The 18,532-nt window shown below is 48.1% G+C and overlaps 2 protein-coding genes across 2 annotated transcripts; both read right to left on the reverse strand.

Moving 5' to 3' along the window:
- Positions 1–498: 498 nt before the first annotated feature.
- Positions 499–2,407, reverse strand: LOC101775274 (glycine, alanine and asparagine-rich protein-like). The gene is made up of 2 exons (XM_012845182.1): positions 2,142–2,407; positions 499–955 (listed from the first exon to the last, which is right to left on the reverse strand). The coding sequence occupies exons 1-2, from the start codon at positions 2,405–2,407 to the stop codon at positions 499–501; spliced, it is 723 nt and encodes a 240-aa protein (XP_012700636.1).
- Positions 2,408–15,676: 13,269 nt separating this feature from the next.
- Positions 15,677–16,148, reverse strand: LOC101776894 (transcription elongation factor 1 homolog). The gene is made up of 2 exons (XM_004966666.1): positions 16,000–16,148; positions 15,677–15,869 (listed from the first exon to the last, which is right to left on the reverse strand). The coding sequence occupies exons 1-2, from the start codon at positions 16,146–16,148 to the stop codon at positions 15,677–15,679; spliced, it is 342 nt and encodes a 113-aa protein (XP_004966723.1).
- Between the last annotated feature and the right edge of the window lie 2,384 nt (positions 16,149–18,532).

Here is an 18,532-nt window from a genome sequence, read left to right on the forward strand (position 1 = left end):
GGACTTGCGGGCGCGATCGCTGCCAACTCGGGCCGCAGCGATAGCGTCCCAAGCAGCCTTGGCAGTCCTCTTGCTCAAGAGGTTCGCCGCCATCTCCATCGGGACCGCGGCGAGCAACGCCTTGAGTGCTCGCCGGTCCTCATGGATGTCAACATCGCCGTACAGGACCGCATCCCACATCTCCCGCACCTAAAGTTTCACCTTCATCACCGAGGACCACTCCATGTAGTTGGTATTCGTCAACATCGGCCACTACGTGCTGCCGACGGACTCTTGGATGATGGCCTTCACGACCCTCGGGGGTCGGTGCCCGGAGTTGAGGTTGGAGTCGTAGTTGGAGTCGAGCCCAGAGTTGTGGATGGAGCTCCTCCTGCTCCGAGAACGCCCGCCATCTGCGCCTTGACACAGGTCCTGGACCCACCAGTGCACCCCCAAGTTCCGCTGCCGGTCCTCGTCCTCCGACTCGGGATGGTCGCCATGCACCTCGGCACCGGCGCCCTACGCCACGCGCCTCAGCTGCATCTTGTCACCACGCACCATCTCGTGCATCACCTCTGCCTCCTCGTGCAGCCGGTCGGCCTCGAGAGGCCGCTGGGTGGCGGCTGCCGTTGCCGCCTGTGCCTTCTTCATGGCTAGGTAGGCTGCCTTGGCTGCACGCACCACCGCGGCTTCCACAGCCACCGCGCGTGCTGCCCGAGCTGCAGCCGCCTCTCGCGCCTCAGCGTCGCGCAACTGTGCTACCGCTGCCGCGGCCTCCTCCCGCCGTCGCTCCTCCGCCGCCGCCTCCGTCTTGGCCACCACCCTGCGGCACCGCCCACTGGTCGTGGCCGAGTGGTGGAAGGAGGAGGCCCGTGAGGCTCGCGAGTGGGTCAGGGAGCGTGCCAGGCGCACTGGCACCGCGCCGGCCGCGTGCCCCTCATCATCAGCCGCCGGACCAGCACCTCCTATCGCCCGCCTGGAACCCTCTTGTCACTCGAGGAAAAAAGGTCAGAGAAGGGAACCTCACTGCTTGCTCCGGCCACCTGATGCCAGTCACTGCCACCCACACGCGCGCTTCTGTGCGCGCTCGAGACCAGCACCTTCGCCTGGCCACCGCGCGCCACCCCCTGCAGCACCTTCGCACACCGCTACCGCGGCCCGTGCTGGTCTGCCTGATTCGCACTACCTCCACTGCCGCCGAATCGAGGCCGCCGCCTCCTCCTCCGAATTGAGTCGCCTCCACCCCACTAAATCAATCTGCGCCCCTCCTCAATCTGCGCGTGCCGCTGCTCGATCTGCACGGGAGAGGGGCCGCGCCACCGGATCCAGACGTGGGGAAGGTAGGGTAGGGTGTCTGCGAACTGGGGAGGGTGTGCCGGTGGGGTGGGCCCATGCCGCTGGGTGGGGTTTCGGGAGAGAGGTGGGAGCACGGGAGAGAGAGAGGTGGGGAGAAAGAAGGCTCTGGTAGCAATTGTTAGCTCAAAATGATCTTTTTCTCATTCCCCACCCCACAAAGGGATCCTTAAGGGTACATATAGGCCAACCATAGTAGGTGGCTTAGAAGGTAGGTAAAGCATCTGAAAAGCATTAAAAAGGTATCTAAGTAGATAAAGTACATATAGATAGATAAAACGCATACCCAACACACACATGAGTTATTCTATCACACATGACGCTTTCAGTAGTTTTCAGGGTCTGAAACTTGAAATTCCTATTCGGAACGCTTCCGGTCAGAAGAATACATCAACCCGAATACTATCGAAAACAGAAGGACTTGCTGACATTTCTGAAGCTATCAGCAAAAAGAAGTACAGTCCATTCTCATGTCGTTGTATCTGAAGGAGCGGAACTTCTGATTCAGAAGGGATGAACTGTGATGCTGTTGTCAGAAGTCTTGCTCTTGTATATAGATTTCCATTTGGCCCGCGGCCCGTGGGCCGGCCCACGGCACGACATTTTGGCTTGGTACAGGCACGGCCCGGCACGGCGGCCTTGCAGGCCGGGCCTTGGCCGCTGCCTCAGCACGTGGGCTAGCCCGGCACGGCCTGGCCCATTTGGCCCGTGGGCCAGCAACGGCCGGCACGGCCTGTTTAGGCCTGCCTCGGCCCAGCCAACGGCCGTATATAACACCGGCGCCAACCTGCCCCCGGCCGAAACCCTACCCCTCCTGCTCCCGCATTGAGCCGCCTCTCGCCCTCGCCCAGTCGCCCTCTCCAGCACTCCCCCCGCTCCCTCCCGGCTCCTCGCCTCCTCCCCTAGATCCTCCGCCGTCCTTGCCCACCGCCGGCTCACCGGTGGCCCCTCCGCCTCCCTCCCCCGTAACTGCTTCTCCACTCTCAGATCCGGCGTCCTCGCCCACCGCCAGCTTGCCGGTGGCCCCTCCGCCTCCCTCCCCCCGTAACTGCTCCTCCACTTTCAGATCTGGCATCCTCGCCCGCCGCTAGCTTGCCGGTGGCCGTTCTGCCTCCCTCCCCTCGTAACTGCTCCCCCACTCTCAGATCCGGCGTCCTCGCCCGCCGCCGGCTTGCTGGTGGCCCCTCCGCGGCTCCGCTTCCCTACCCCTGTAACTGCTCCTCCCCTAGTCCCCTCTCAGATCCGGCGTCCTCGCCCGCCGCCGGCTCACCGGTCACCCATCCGCCTCCCTCCCCGTAACCCCGCTTCTCCCTTAGCCCCTCCGGCCCTCCGCCTCATAGATCCGCCTCACTCCCTGGTTCCCCACCGTTGCGGTTCGTCTTCTCTGGCTCCGGGCTCCAGCTGCGCAGGTAAACAACCTCTTCTCGTTCCTCTTCTTCTTCGACCCCTCGCAGATCCGCCTCCCTCACTTTTCTTCTCTTGTAGGTCTCCTACAGGGGCACGCGTCATTGAGGAACGGAGCCGCCGAGGCGACGACGTCAATGGTGGAGGGCTCGAGGGTGTGTTCCGGGTGTGCTCGAGGATGGACGACGACTATCCAACCTGCCTCAATGATGAGTTCCGGCTGATGGGGGAGACCGGAGATGATGATTCTGATTTGGAGGCGGATCGGCGGGCGCTACTCGGTGGTGCTGTCCCCGATGCTCAGCCAGGTCGTGGAGATTCTCCACCACCTGCTGCTGCTGGCTCTGGTGCTGGTCCGGGCTCGGAGAGTATGGGCAGCAAGAGGACTCGTTCTTGCACCTCTAAGGTGTGGGATGACTTTGAGCCACTGCACGAGGTAAGGTATAACAAGAGGGTAAGAACTGGTGCTAAGTGCCTATATTGCAAGAAAGTTTATTCTGGTAAGTCTGCTAGTGGTACTAGACACTTGCATAGGCACCTTCCAAAGTGTCCAGTCTTGCTAGGTGCTTCACGTATGGCTCAGTCCCAACTAAAGTACAATCCTAATGGCTCTCTCCATATGTGGGAGTACAATCCTGATGTTGCTCGTATCCAGTTGTGCAGATTGATTGCTGACGAGACCTTCCTTTATGCTTTGGTGAGTCTGATGCATTTGAGGAGTATATTAATATTGCTCATAATCCTAGATTCAGTTGTGTGTCTAGGCAAACCACCACCAGAGATTTTGTTAAGTATTTTGATGAGCGTCGTACTAAACTCGTGGCTTCTTTGCAATCTGTTTCCTCTGTTGCTCTTACATCTGACATATGGTCTAGTAATGCTAAGGAAGATTACCTTAGTGTCGTTGCTCATTATGTGAATGCTGATTGGCAACTAGAGAAGAGGATCTTAGGCCTTCGTTTAATTGATGTTTCTCATAATGCTGATAATATTGCTGAGCGCATTACAGCTGTTGCTACTGATTATGGTTTAAATGATAAGATATTTTCTATCACACTGGATAATGCATCGGCAAACACTGCCGCCATTCGTAAGCTTCATCCTTCACTGACTGGTTACATGGGTAAACTTTTTTTTCATCAGCGTTGTGCTTGTCACATCATTAATCTTATTATTAAGGCTGGTCTTGATGTTTTCAAGCCTATGCTTAGTTCATTTAGAACTGCAATTTCATTCCTGAATTGTTCTAACCAACATATTGCGGCATACAAGTCATATTGCATTGCTGTTGGTGTCCGTCCTCGTAATTTTGCTTTGGACATGGATGTTAGATGGAATTCAACTTATCTCATGTTGAAGCATCTATTGCCCCATAAGACCACATTCCATTAGTTCATAACCACTCAATATGGTTTGGTTGAAGGTCAAACAATTCTGACAGAATTACACTGGTATATCGCTGAAAAGATTCTGATATTTCTTGAACAATTCTATGATTCTGCTGTTATTCTATCTGGTGTTTACTATCCTACTGCTCCATTAATCTTGCATCATATTCTTGAGATAGCTGGGCACCTTAATTTCTATGCTAATGATGCTGATCTGAAACATGTTGTTGCACCCATGAGGTCTAAGTTCTTAGATTATTGGTCTGATATACCTATGCTTTATGCCTTTGCTTTTATATTGGATCCTCGAGCTAAGATTACTAGTTTTAGCAATGTGCTTCAGCTGATGTCTCAGCTAACTGGTAAGGATTATTCTAGTTACTTAACTGATGTAAGAGCTGAATTGTCTACAATCTTTGGCAAATATGAAGCTAAGTATGGTTCTGTGAGGATGCATAGGGCCACTCAGCCAGGCCCTGCAGGTAAGAAGAAGACTGCTTGGGGTAAGATCTTTGGTTCCCAGGCTGCTTCATCTACTTATTCTGCTGCTAGCCTTGGTGCTGGCCTGGGTTCTACTTTTGTTTCCTCCTCCCTGTCTAGGAGACAATCTGCTAGTGCTTTGTTGCAAGCTGCTCAAACAGGTGCCTCTCTTGCTGCTGCTTCTGAACTGTCTGCTTACCTAGACAGTGACACTATCAATCAATATGATGATGACTTCAACATATTGACCTGGTGGCATGAGCATAAGTTATCATATCCTGTTCTATCTATCTTAGCTAGGGATGTTATGACTGTGCCTGTCTCTACTATATCTTCAGAATCTGCATTTAGTACCACCAGCAGGATCATTGAGGAGCGACGACGTCGTCTGACCCCTGAGATGGTGGAGATCTTGGCTTTCATCAAGGATTGGGAGCAAGGAGATGCAAGACTGCAGCATACCGTTGACGATACCGAATTTGAAGAGTCATTTGAGGATTTGTATCTTGATGAGTACGATTTCTAATCTCATTTACTTCTTCTGCAACATACTTGTTAGTTGTTACTTGAAGATCTCTAATCCTCCTATCATTTTTTGCAGAAGCTAGATGCCTGCTGCCCTGTTGGTGCTCTGTCAGTGTTCAGGAGCAAGTTAGAACTCAGAAGCCTCATGCTGTTGTGCTTGTGTAGGTCTTGTGACTTGTGAGTTGTGAGTTGTCAGTTGAGTTGTGAACTTGTATGATTGTGTATCTGAACAATGAACTTCGATGAGCTGGCTGTACTCTTTTTTCCTTTGTAGGATTTTCTCACGAGGTGTGAGTTTTTACCTACAAAGGTTTTTAATGAGGCAGCAATACAAACAGCTCAAAATAATATTCAAATTTGTTTGTGTTATTGTGATTGTGAATTTGTGTGAATCTTTGTGAATCTTTGTGAATTAGTTGAACATGTGAATCTGTGAATATGTTGAAACTAAGTTTTGAATTTGGCTTTGAAACTGTGAAAATGTCTTAGTGTGATAAATTTGATTCTGGTGAGAGGTTTTTATTAAAACGTGTCACGGGCTGGCACGGGCACGGTGCGGCTGTTAAGGTCCGCCGGGCCAGCGGGCCGGCATGGCCTGCGTAAGAAGGTAGCAGACCGGGCCTAGGCCGCTTATTCAGCACGCGGGCTGGCCCGGCTCGGCACGACAGTTAGGCGGGCCTAAACAGGCCGGGCCTATTCGTGCCCGTGCCAGGTCGGGCCGGGCCGCCCGTTTGGCTATCTACGCTCTTGTATTCCTTCCTGTGCATCAACATCTGGGTACAGTAGTTCCTCAGCAGCTGGATTTGCAAAGGAACAAGTAAAACAGTTAGGCGCTAGGCGGCAAGTATTGGTGATGCAATCGTGGAAGCAGTCCAAAAGAAGGCATTGAATAAAAAACATGGCATTTCTGGACAGTTCATCAAAGTAGTGGAACCATTTTTTGAACTAACGAGTTAACAGTTTCTATATTGTGACTATTTGTAGCATCTATCCCTCACAGCAAATTCAAGACTGCTCTGAGCATATGAGCTAACACTACATAGTTGCTCTGTTCTCATCAGTATGATCAACTGAACACCTTTCATAAGCAGAGAAAACAGATAGCAAGTTCTACACAGGCTGACAGGCTACTGAAAGAACTGAAAGGCTCTCACCTTTTGACCCGGTGGTGAAGACGACGATCTCCATTATCTGCTCGTCGTCTGGCAGGTCGATGATCAGAGGGGTCAGCCGCCCCCGGGAGCCGGCCCGCACGCACAGCGTGATGTTTTGGGAGTCCTCTTCACCCAGTTCGTTCGCTAAAACTTCCCTCAGTCGAGACACGGACCGGCCATTGAACCACAACGTGCTCCAGACGAGCGCGTTGAGCTCCTCTTGATCGTTCGCCCGCACGTACCGGATTCTCCGCCGAAACACCGGAGGTGCCGGCACAGACCGGAGGCGCCCGCCGCGCATCGGGCCACCGGGCAACGCTGGAGGCTGTTGCAATGGAGCAGACAGTTCCGAATGAACAATTCTGAATTCACGTTGCGATGAGAACGAAATGTTCGGACTCAGATAACCAGTCCTAGACTCCAAATAGACATCATGCGAAAGAATTAGAACATGTGAATGACAGGAACGATAACAAGTACTGCTCCTTAGGAGCGCAGTCTACAACGAAAGAATTGTACTCTAACAAAGAATTGAACCAAGATTCAGAACTAACAGCCTCATTCACAAGGAGAAGAATCCAATCATCATGCATGTTTGAGTGCTTATTGCAAACTGACTAAGAAAATCGCAGACTCGATGAGTGGAGTTCAGTTCAATGCAGAAGGGGACGGCGAACTCACCGCAATCACATCTGGAAGTTCTGGCGGGCCCTCTCTCGGGGGAATGGCCTCGACTACCCAACTCATCATCTCGCTCGGGTGGTCGAAGTTGCGTCACGGGCCGTACCTCCGGTTGCGCATGACGACGTCGCCAGTCCCGTCCCCCTCGTCGGAGGCCTCCGACATGACGGTGCGGCGCCTCCAGGCGCTGTAGTCGCGCTGGACGATGAGGCCGTGGCCCGGAGGCGCGCCATGGCGCGTCATGGAGAGGTACCGGCCGTAGGCGGTGCTGTGGAAGAGAAAGTAGCTGACGCCGCCGCGGACGACGCGGTGCACCGCCCACGTCGCGTTCAGCGACGCCCGGTGCAAGCTCAGGGAGACGCCGAACCCGTCCTCGTTGGCGTAGAGGTACGCGTCGTGCACGGCTCTGCAGCCGCACGTGCACCCCGTCCCAGAGGAGCTCCATCGCCGGCTGGCTCTTCTGCTTCGGGGGACGGCGGCGTGCGAGGGCGTGGGTTTCTCGGCGCTGTGGCGAGGGGAAGGGGAGGGAGAGCGAGGAGTTCGTTGCGAGGCGGTTACGTTTGGGCGCCGAGGCCGAGGCGGGGTATTTCAAGCGCAGGTCGCCAGGTCGGTTGCTGAACATGCCAGCTGTGCACCGGCGGCCAGCCAGCGCTAGCTCCAGCCGCTGTCATGTGGGGCCAAGGGCGATGGAGTTCCTACTACTATTAGGCTTTCAGGACGTTCAATTTTCTCCTGTCCTGATGGACGACTCGTGTCTCGCCTCCTGTTATCAGAGCGTCATCACAAGAATGATATAGCGCTGTTCCCCATGACTGATCATATTGTTGTACTCGTGATAACAGAAGCTGTAAATTGCCTTGTGCAGTGTAGGTCAGATGTTCAGAGGCCTTCGGTAATTGTTGCATGTAGTATCATCTTCTTGGCCTTTTGGGTTCGACTTGTGTTTGACAAATTCAACAGAAATTATCAGATTCATATATTATCACAGCAGTTCAGAAAATAATTTGTGGCAATAATTTGATTCATTGACTGTAAATTTCAGGGTTTCTTTTCACTTGTAAATTGCCTTGTGCCGATCTATTCACTGGATGTTTTTTCCCTCAACTGTTACAAGTTTTTTTTTAACGGATGGCAAGAGTTTTGCCAAATTTTTATAGTAGAGAAGCAGCAAAAAAACGAAATACAGCTAGTGGAGCCAACCGGCCCCCCCACTTGGCAAAGAACAACCGACACCCAACTAAACAGAGAAAAAAAAACGCAGAGAAAACGAAAAAACTAAAGGAGGTTTCAGCTTGCACTCTGCTTGGACAACTGTAGTTGCTGGTGGTCTTCCTTTATGAGGTAAGCTACCTCCTCCACGATCTTGCTTTGATGGTTAAATGTCCTACGGTTTCTTTCCTTCCATATGTTCCACCAAAAATATATGACCGATCGGTCCATTTGTGGCTGGTAGATGCTGTAGGGTAAACCATGTTGCTAAATTATTCCAGACCGTTGTGGTTTATGTGCGGTTTTTGCATAAATGTGTCAATATTTCTGGCTCAATGTTGCAAAGTTTGCAGATCGGGTTGTGTGGCCATCCCCTTTTTGCCAAATTGTCTGCCGTAAGAATTTTTCTATGTAAAAGAATCCAGGCAAATATCTTGCATTTGGGTTCTACTTTTGCTTTCCACACTAGAGTAATGTTTGTTTTCTTTGTTCGTCCTTGCAACTGGATGAGGTATGCACTTTTGGACGAGTATTTGCCATCCCCTGTCCAGCGCCATTTGATGCCATCATCAATGTCTGGGTTGCGCTGTTGCATGTTGATTTCCTCCCATAATTGGACATATTCTCGTATTTCCTCTCTGGTTGTGAGGATCCAACCAGTAGTTGTTTTGTAGCGCTTTTGAGACTGAAATTTTTTCATCTTGACTTCTGGAAAAGTATTGGCGCAATGTTTTCAGGAGCTGATCCATTTATCAAGAGGAGTGCCAGAAAATAGCCTTCTTGCCGTTACCTACTGTCACTATGGTTGAAGAATTGAAAAGCTCTCTATCAGCTTTGGTACAAGGGATATCAAGTCCTTTGCAAGGTTTTGTCGTCACTTTTCCATTGAAACCAACACCATCATAACCGAAGGGCCCTTGCTAGCCTTTCTACGTCCAGAATGCCCAATCCTCCCCGTTCCTTTGGCATACATGTCGTTGTCCAGTTAACCAAGCAACGTCCTTCATGAACTTTCTCCGGTTCTTCTCCTTTCCATAGAAAATCTCGCTGCAACCGATCAATCTGCTTTATGAGCCACTTGCGTACCGGGAAGATCGTGAGGTGGTAGATAGGTTGGCACGTCAGCACACTAACTGGTACAAGTTACAACCCCAATGCATGCTGCCTGGTTTTTTTTGCTTGTTTCTTTGTGAATTCAGCGGCTTTGGAGTTGTGGGGCCCAGATGTCGATGCACCATAGAGAAATACAAGAAAAAGGTTTCTAACCAGGACCGAAGGACGTCACACTTCATCTCTTCACAGTGAAATGTATTTCTGCTTCAGATAAAATGAGATGAGAATCAGCTTGGTACTACCAGTAGGGTAGATGTGTTCTCCTGACCGAAAGCATTTACAATTGGCCATTCAGTTTTGAGAACTTAATTTTTTCTGAATGCATTAGGTGGAAACAATGCTTGAACAACTTTCCATACAATATATCAGGAAAAGGAGAGTTGATGAAGTTCCGAGCGGTGTTTCGCACAAAAAAAAAAAAGAAGTTCTGAGCGGTGTGCGATTTTCGGTTCATGACTCAAAAAAAAAGAAGAAGTTCTGAAGCAGTGGTACGTACTTTTGATTTCTGAAGAGATGAACTCTGATATTGGGTACAGTAAACATTGACTGTACCATGTGATGTATCAGGAGCAAGGTGCAGAGTAAACACCAGTATGTATATCAGTATTATCACCAAACAGAAAGGTGGTAACTACAACTAATGTTACTTTGCAAAATCGTTCAAGCATTATTTCCACGTAATTCTTTCACCAAATTGTAAGATCCGAAATTAACAGGCCAATGCAAACTGCTTCCAGTCAGCACAATCATGAAACTTACTACCAATAACAGGAGGATATATGATCATGCAACGCTATGTTGTTGAAGCTGTACACTTTACACAGATATTCAACCACACGTAAACGATCCAGCTATTATTTTCATTTTATGAACAAAAGCTAGCTTCAACAAATGATGACTGTATAGTTGATGTATTTATCACACAATAGCCATGATTTGCAAAGTAGACATCAATGTCTATTCGTGTTATCACCCAATCGAGATGCAAAAAGGTTCAAGCATTATTTCCACATAATGCTTTCAGAAATTTGCAAGTTTCAAAACTAAAAGGACAATTCAAACCGCACTTCTGATCAGTACAACGCAGCTAGCAAAACTGGAGTTCCCGAGTTTTCTAATCAGCTGAGAAAATTCAAAAGAAATCATGATAATATTATATCGTTTGTGTGGTTGAAGCTCTGTGTACAACTTCATCAACGTAGCGTAGTGTTACAGATCAGTTCCCCCATGCTATTAGTCCTCAATTTTCTGCACGACAGCTGAAAGCGTTGCATTGCCGCGCCAGATGGAAAGGATTGTCTCTCCAAAACTTCATATGAGGACAGAATACAGCAGGGATTTTTTTTTTGGGACGAAGGACATGTTTGTTCGTTAGTTCTTTCCATGCAATCACTAGGGAATGCACCTTTCGTCCACGGCCTCAGTACTGGTTGGATTTTGGCCCGATACTAATAAGAGCATTAGCTGCCTTTAGTATCAGGTGGAGCCCCACCCGGTACTAAGGGGATCACTCGATCTCACAGACTCGTCACAAACTCGTCTTCTTATCCTCCCACTCGATCTCCTCTCTTCTCTCTCTGTGTCTCTTCTCTCTCTCGATCTCCTCTCTCACCCTTACACTCTTGAGCTCTCCTCTGCCTCACGAGCTCGCGGCGGCAGCGGTGGCAAGTGGGAGCCGGCGGAGGGGCCAAGCGGGCGGGAGTCGGCGGAGGCGGCGATGGGGGCCGGGGGTCGAGCGGAGGCGGAGGTGGAGGCGGAGGTGGCAGGGCCGGGCAGAGGTGGAGGGGGTCAGGCGGACGGAGGAGGGCAACGGGGTCGGTGGAGGCAGCGGAGGGGGGGAGCAGGGTTCGGTGGTGGGGGAGAGGGCGTCGGGGGATTTGATTTGTTTTTATTTTTTAATAGTCCTTTAGTATCGGTTATTTCAACTGGTACTAAAGGCTCTCTTTTAGTACCGAATTACTGCGAAATTGGTACTTCCCAGCTCAATCCACGTTTGGCATGCCCTGCAATTTTCTGCTCGATGGGCTTGGTGAGCACGTGCATTCGGGAACAGCTCTCCTCACAGACCTCAGCGATCCAGCTCCGGCTCAACGGGCAAGGGCCGTCGCCAAGGGCGTTGCCGAACACGCCGACGCCCGACAGCGAGGAGGACCCGCCAGGCGGAGACCTGAGGAGCACCAACGGCTTCTACCTTGGCGCCGCCAGCGCCGCGCGTTTTTGGATGCCAACAAGGCCACGCGGCGCGTTCTTGGACGTCAACAAGGGCAGCCCGCGGCACCGCCGCCGCTGCGCGTTCCAGGACATCACCACGGCCACGCCGTGCAGCCGAGGTTTTTGTCCCCGCCCATCACCACGGGTCCACGGCCACGGCGGGCCTCGTCTAGGCTTTCTTGGTTTCCAACGCGGCCAGGCCGCACCGCGTCAGATTCAGGGCGGTCCTGGTCAGTACTACGGAGAAGATCCACATGGAGAAGAAGCCGCGGCTGGAGTACGGTTCGCCGCCGCCACAGCCTCAGGGCGCCGGCGCGGAGTTGCGGGCAGCGACATGTCAAGCTGCGTGGTCCAAGCTGCCACGTCCCAAGAACAAGGCCAATGCAGCGACATGGACGCCAACGCCAAGATCTTCCAAGAAGCAAAGCCCCTGCTCACGCTGTCGCTGCCGCAGGAGGCCCCTGGAACGGCCAAAAGCCTATTGAAATGCTTCCAAAACTGCTTACGTTTCGAACTCAGCTCAACATTCGCCACCTCACAAACAAAATTTTACAAGCAACAGTCGGATTGCCTTCCACAAACAAAATTACTTGACCTTTTGTTTACCGAAAGTATATTGAAGTTTTATTAGATCCGCCTCACACATTTTTACAAGTCCCTGCAGGTATTAAGCTTAAATGCCTCACGGTGGAAAGTCCGCATTCCTTCATCATGTAGCATACTCTCAAATGCATCCATCTTGCCCTCATGTTGCACACACTCTGTGTTGAAACTTATAAGCACTTTACGGAGTCCTCTGGCAGTTGTTAGCACGGCTTTCATGAACAAGAGTTCACAGTCAGTTCCTGTCAATCCGGTAAGCTCTATTACCAGTAGGTGAGCCATGGAGATCTCATGGGACGTCCAATGGTCCGGGTGATCGCATTCGAGATCCAAACCTTCAAGTATATCATATGACTGCAATATAGACATATGTAGGTTTAGTGCAATAAATTGGAGGGAGAAATAATCTTCTAAAATGGAGAGTAACTAGCTAGGGCCATGTTTAGTTACTCCCAACTTCCAACTTTGACACTATGCAAAAAGAAGATTCCCCATCACATCAAACTTGCGGTACATGCATGGAGTACTAAATGTAGATGAAATTAAAAAGTAATTGCACAGTTTTGTTGTACTTTGCGAGACGAATCTTTTGAGCCTAATTAGTCAATATTTGGACAATAATTCACAAATACAAACGAAACGCTACAGTGTGCTACAGTGCTGTAACAGTAATTTGGCACCTCCCAAATTCGCCAACTAAACAAGGCCTAGGATTGGTGGGCTTGTGAGGATAAGTAGGTGCTCACCAGGTTGTCAAAGAAAGGTAAATGTAGGCTAAGAGCAACTCCAAGAGTACTTCAAAAAATTCTTCCCCAAACTATGTATTGGGGGTTCTTCCAAATTTTTTTTCCCAAAAACATATCAATCCACATCAAATCGCTAATAAATAGCCCCCAATATTTTAAAACAGGCCACGTCATCGTATTGGGCCCATCGGAAGGGACGCGCGAGCGTGCGGGAATTAAGATTGGGGGAGGAATGCTAACGCTAAAATATACGCGGTGGTAGGCTGTTTTTTAGCGTTGCTAAAAAACTAGGAAAGGTTTGGGTGGACTGTTGGAGTTCGTTTTTTCTCTTTTTTCCCTTAAAAAAGTATTGGGGTAAGATTAGCAACCTCTTGAAGTTGCTCTAAGTTGCCTAAGATTTTTGAATCGTGTGAGAAGGCTTGCCACGCCAACTCCAAAGTCATGTCGTTCGAACATATTGGAAACATTGACGGTCAGAGACGTGACCTGAGGTAGGTATGGTACATTACTTGTTATCATGTCCATGTCCTCCTCCCATTCCTTATCAAAATAAAAAGAAAAAAGCAATGAGGAAACATATAAAATAAACAATATATTGTACATAAAAGATTAACAAAAGTTTATGCAAATCCAGCACGTAAGCAAATGTAATAAGTCTAAGAAAGAAAACATTATACTAGAGATTAAGTACACATATTTGGAGAAAGGACTATTGCATATCAGATATCACGGGAAGAATATGCTCGTAAAATTGCCAATTCCGTGAAAATAATTAACATAAGTTAAAATCATCTGATATAAATGCACAATAAAATCTAAATAAACAGTGTATCTATATTTTTTAACTCACAAATGATATTAAATTTAATATTGATTGAAAGTTGCAGATAATGTAGGACCCGCCATTCCGCGGAATACATTTTTTTATTGGATATATAAACTTACCTCTTCATCTTCAAGGTTCACGTCAAGGCATATGACTGAGCTACAGTGCTTGAGGAGTACATTAGTACTGTTCTCATCAGTCTCACTAGAATTATAGGGACGATGTGCCATCAGAAGGAGCTTGAGGCTTCGCACGTGCGTCAAGTCACCATCAACCTTGATTTATTGGCGCTTGATTTAGTTTTATTGACGTTTTACTATTCAGGACTCCCGTCACATTATCGTCCAGATAATCTAAAATGTACAGACCAACAAACGCAAATTTTTTAATTGAAATTATGTTAGACATTTCTATGTACTACTCGTTAAGTTTAGACTTTAGACTTTGAATTGTACTAGTTATATGAGGTAGAGACGTAGAGTTGGTGTTGGATTCATGTAACAAACAAACTTCATAGTAGAATGCTAGCTACAAGGTCAATGATTTAATAAATGATTTCCCCATTAAAAATAACCCTGCAGAACAATAAAATTAGGTATAAATCAATTTCTATCCTAGTAATAGGTTCATAAGAAGAAAAGTACCAGACGTCATGTCCATGTTCTTCTACAGACCAAATGGGTCACTCCTTCAGATCCAATGAAATGAGAATCGTCAGATGTGGCTGTTTTGTTCAGATAGCTTCCAAAATCTCAGCAGCTTTACTGTCTTTAGGTAGTTATTTTTTTTGATGCATTCTTGCAGACCGGAAGGAGTCTGAACTGGCCATTTAGTTTGAGTACTAACAAATTGCTGAAAGCATTCTGTAGTAGCTACCATCTCCATACGCCTTACTCCTCATGAACCAAATATTACAGTCCATGCGTGCTCAAAATCACAGTTTCATTGTTTGTGTGTTGGAGCTCTATTGGGAACTTTTAGCAACTCACCAAATGTATGGAAAATTTATTGATAAACTTTCAGCAATTGAAGTCACCTTCCGCCTTCACGGTGCATCAGGAGTCAGGGCTAGCTCGTAGTCGCGGCTGCTGGTTGCGTGTGTGACACAGTCGCAGGTTCACGGCACCATCGTCCGTCCGGGCTGGCCACGGACCTATGGCAGACTAAGTTTTCATATGTACGTCAGTAAGCGGTTTCCGGTTGGGGATGTGCCCGAGTTCTTTCATCTTCTTCAGTGTCAGCAAGGCCATTGTTATGTCCCCCAGACCTCTCTGACCCCAGTTGCTATTGTCGGTTCCCGTCAGAGTTTTTTTCGAGTGAAAGGTTCCCGTCAGAGTTATCATGTTGTTCCGTTCAGTTTCAGGTTTCGTTTCGAGTTTGTTCCTCCACATATCAACCGAGTTGTAAGTTCATTACGTAGGCTACCAATTTTGCTCTGCGTGTATCAACCGAAGCTTAGGGCCTGTTTGGCTCCAGGGTGTTAAAGTTTAACACCCATCATATCGGATGTTTGGATGCTAATTAGAAGTATTAAACATAGGTTAATTACAAAACTAGTTGCACAGATGGAGTGTAATTTGCGAGACGAATCTATTAAGTCTAATTAGTTCATGATTTGACAATGTGGTGCAACAGTAACTATTTGCTAATGATGGATTAATTAGGCTTAATAGATTCGTCTCGCGAATTAGCACAGGGTTCTGCAATTAGTTTTGTAATTAGCTCATATTTAGTTCTCCTAATTAGCATCCGAATATCCGATGTGACATTGTTAAAGTTTAGCACCTCGTATCCAAACACTCCCTTAGATGAGGAAGAAAGAGAGACATGAACAAAGTAGAGTTTCATGACAAACTCGTTTGCTCTTGCTCTGCTGTTTAACCGGAAGGGGAATCCAAAAGAACTGCAAAATCTACCGAGCTATGCATATGCTATGCATGAAACAACCTGAAACTAGAACTACATCAACTAATCAAGTTCAGATCAGACATCGTCTTCGTAGTCTCAGGCTTCAACCAGGCGCGGCCGGCACCGGCGGTCGATGACGCCCTCGTTGGCGAGCTTGCAGGCGTCGATCCACTCGCAGTAGACGTCGACGGCCGCCGTGAGCACGTGGGCGCTGGTGAAGTAGCTCTCGCTGCAGATGCGCAGGGGCAGATCTAGGTCCCGGGCTGCCCGGGACGAGCCCATATAGTCCCTTTAACATATGTGGTATTTAGCCTAACAAAAGGAGGTTTATGAGGCAAGATTAGACTGTTTTGGATGTGATTTAGCAACTTAGCCCGGGGTGCAGCCCCGTTTTGGATCCGCCCCTGCAGATGCGGCACGATGCCTTGGCGATCCTGTCCTTGAGGTCAATGTGGCACCCGACGGCGTCGGGGTAGCCACGGAACGGGCAGGTGAACAGCGTGTCCAGCTTCAGCAGCTTCCTGGGCGCTGCCATCGACTTGGAGGTCTTCAACTTCCTCTTCCCCATGGCGACGATGGGAGTTTGCGGCCGCGAGAGGGACTCGTCGAAACTCCGTCGGGGCAGAGGAGGGAAGGAATGTGGATCCAACGAGCAACGTTGTTTTCTGCTGCAGAGAAGCCCCGGGTGCGGTGGTGGCTATATGGATGGAGTGGCACGGTAGCATCGGACTCGACGTGCGTGTGTTCCACGCTTCAAAAATAAAGTGCCAGTGTCTAGGTTCCAGAGTCTGATCCTGGTTCTGTGGTTGCCGATGGGGCCCACGTGCTGACATGCCACTGGGCAGCCGTTATCCTATTCAGTTTTCACCCACCGACCTAGTGGCTGGTACCGTTGTGTGCGGCGGGCTGGCCCCTTGCCGGCGCGCCGAGCAGCCGAGCACCACCGCGGAGATGGGCGGCCGTCTCCGCGTGTAGGAAGGACTTGGGCGAGGCCATAACTGGTGGCCATCTCCAGGGCGGGCCTTGATGACCTTATGCGCCAGCCCAACAGAGAATGGGCTCTCCGGGACACACCAATCTATTCAAATTTCAAACTGCGCAAGTTGGCAAGTTGCCATTGTGAAAAAAACAGTATAACAATTAGTAAAGATCAATGAAAGGACAAGTAACAAGTAACAACCAGTAAAGATATGCATAATCTAAAATGACCAAATGAAAATATACCTCAAACTTAAGTTTATTAACCATTGCAGTAGACAATGCCTCCACTTCAAGGTCACTCACAATTGATCCAACATTTTTAGAATCTGAATACGAAAAGAAAGATACGAAATCAGTCCATTTTTTAAGTGCAAATATAAGTTTGTAACTGAAAAGTATGTATAGAACTACAGATCATCACCTTTTCTTGCTGCAGCTACCCAATCTTTAGTGCAAATCAATGCCTCTACAATCTCAGGGTCAAGGCGATTACGGTAGGGATCAACAACACGACCAGCAGCACTAAAAGCAGACTCGGATGCAACAGTCAATACTTGTATGGCCATCACATCACGAACAATCTGTGTAAGGATAGGATAGTCTTCCCTCTTGTTCTTCCACCAAGCTAAGATGTCAAACTCACCAGCAATTTTCTGAAGAGGTTCGACCATGTACTTCTCCAACTCATTTGACCCAACCATACTAGCTTCACTTGCAGAATATAAGAAGTCTTCAAGGTCTTGATCTACACCGCCCATTAATATATCTGTTGCATTACTGGGTCCAGCTCTGCTACTTTTCTTAATTGATGTTGCATTAGCCGAACTAGCATAAAACTGATACAACTTCTTTATCACACTAACAAACTCATCAAGTTTAACTTGATACTCATCACCATAGAACTTCCTCATGTAGTATTCAATAAGCTTTTTCCTATATCTAGGATCAAGAAAACAAGCTACAGCAAGAGCAATGTTGGACTGATGCCAATATTTCTCAAACTTTTCATTCATTGCAATTGCCATTGCACTAATTGTAGCATCATCACTAAAGCACCATTCATCAAGCATGAGTTTTATATCACAGAAACCTTTGTAAAACAAGTTTGCAGTAGGATATGAAGTACCGAATAGAATTTCAGTGAGGTCATAAAATTTCTTCAAGCATTGATAAAGTGTAAATGCCTTACCCCATTCAACAGTTGATGGAGACATTTTGTCATACCTACGACGATTTGCAGACTTCAGCCTCACAAAAGCATCCTTGTAGTACAAAGCATCTCTCAGCATGAGATAGGTAGAATTCCACCTAGTCAACACATCCATTAAGATTCAGTGGCACACTTCAAAAGCATTTTCCATTGTAATGGAGATCCTTTCACAGCTAACACAAGTGATTTGATTTTGGTAATTGTTGCTAAAATTGCTTTCAACCCATCTCTAGCAACCAAATTGAGGATATGACATGCACATCTAACATGAAAAAAGATCCCATCACAAACTAGAGAGCCATTACCATTATCTTTCAGATCTGAAATTATATCATGAACAACCACTTCATTGGAACTAGCATTCTCTAAAGTTAAGGAAAACAATCTCTTCTCAATGCTAAAGTTAAGGCACACAATCTCTTCTCAATGTACCAATTAACCATAACTTCAGTAAATGTTTCTGACAGCTTTGCACCAGTATGCCTTCCTTTCACATTGAAAAAACCAATAATTCTCTTCTGCATACGCCACTCATCATCTACCCAGTGAATTGTGACACACATGTATCCTTTGTTTTGGCATGAGGTCCACATATCCATGGTTGCACTAAAGCGGCACTGCATAGTTTTCAAGTACGCATACAATACTTCCTTCTCTTCCAAATATTTATCCATTATTTCTTTCCTAACAGTGATACGTGACTTAATCGGAAAATTAGGATGGAGAGACTTTATGAAATCAACAAAATACTCATGCTCAAC

Source organism: Setaria italica, chromosome IV (genome assembly GCF_000263155.2).
Source record: "Setaria italica strain Yugu1 chromosome IV, Setaria_italica_v2.0, whole genome shotgun sequence".
Lineage (NCBI taxonomy): Eukaryota > Viridiplantae > Streptophyta > Magnoliopsida > Poales > Poaceae > Setaria > Setaria italica.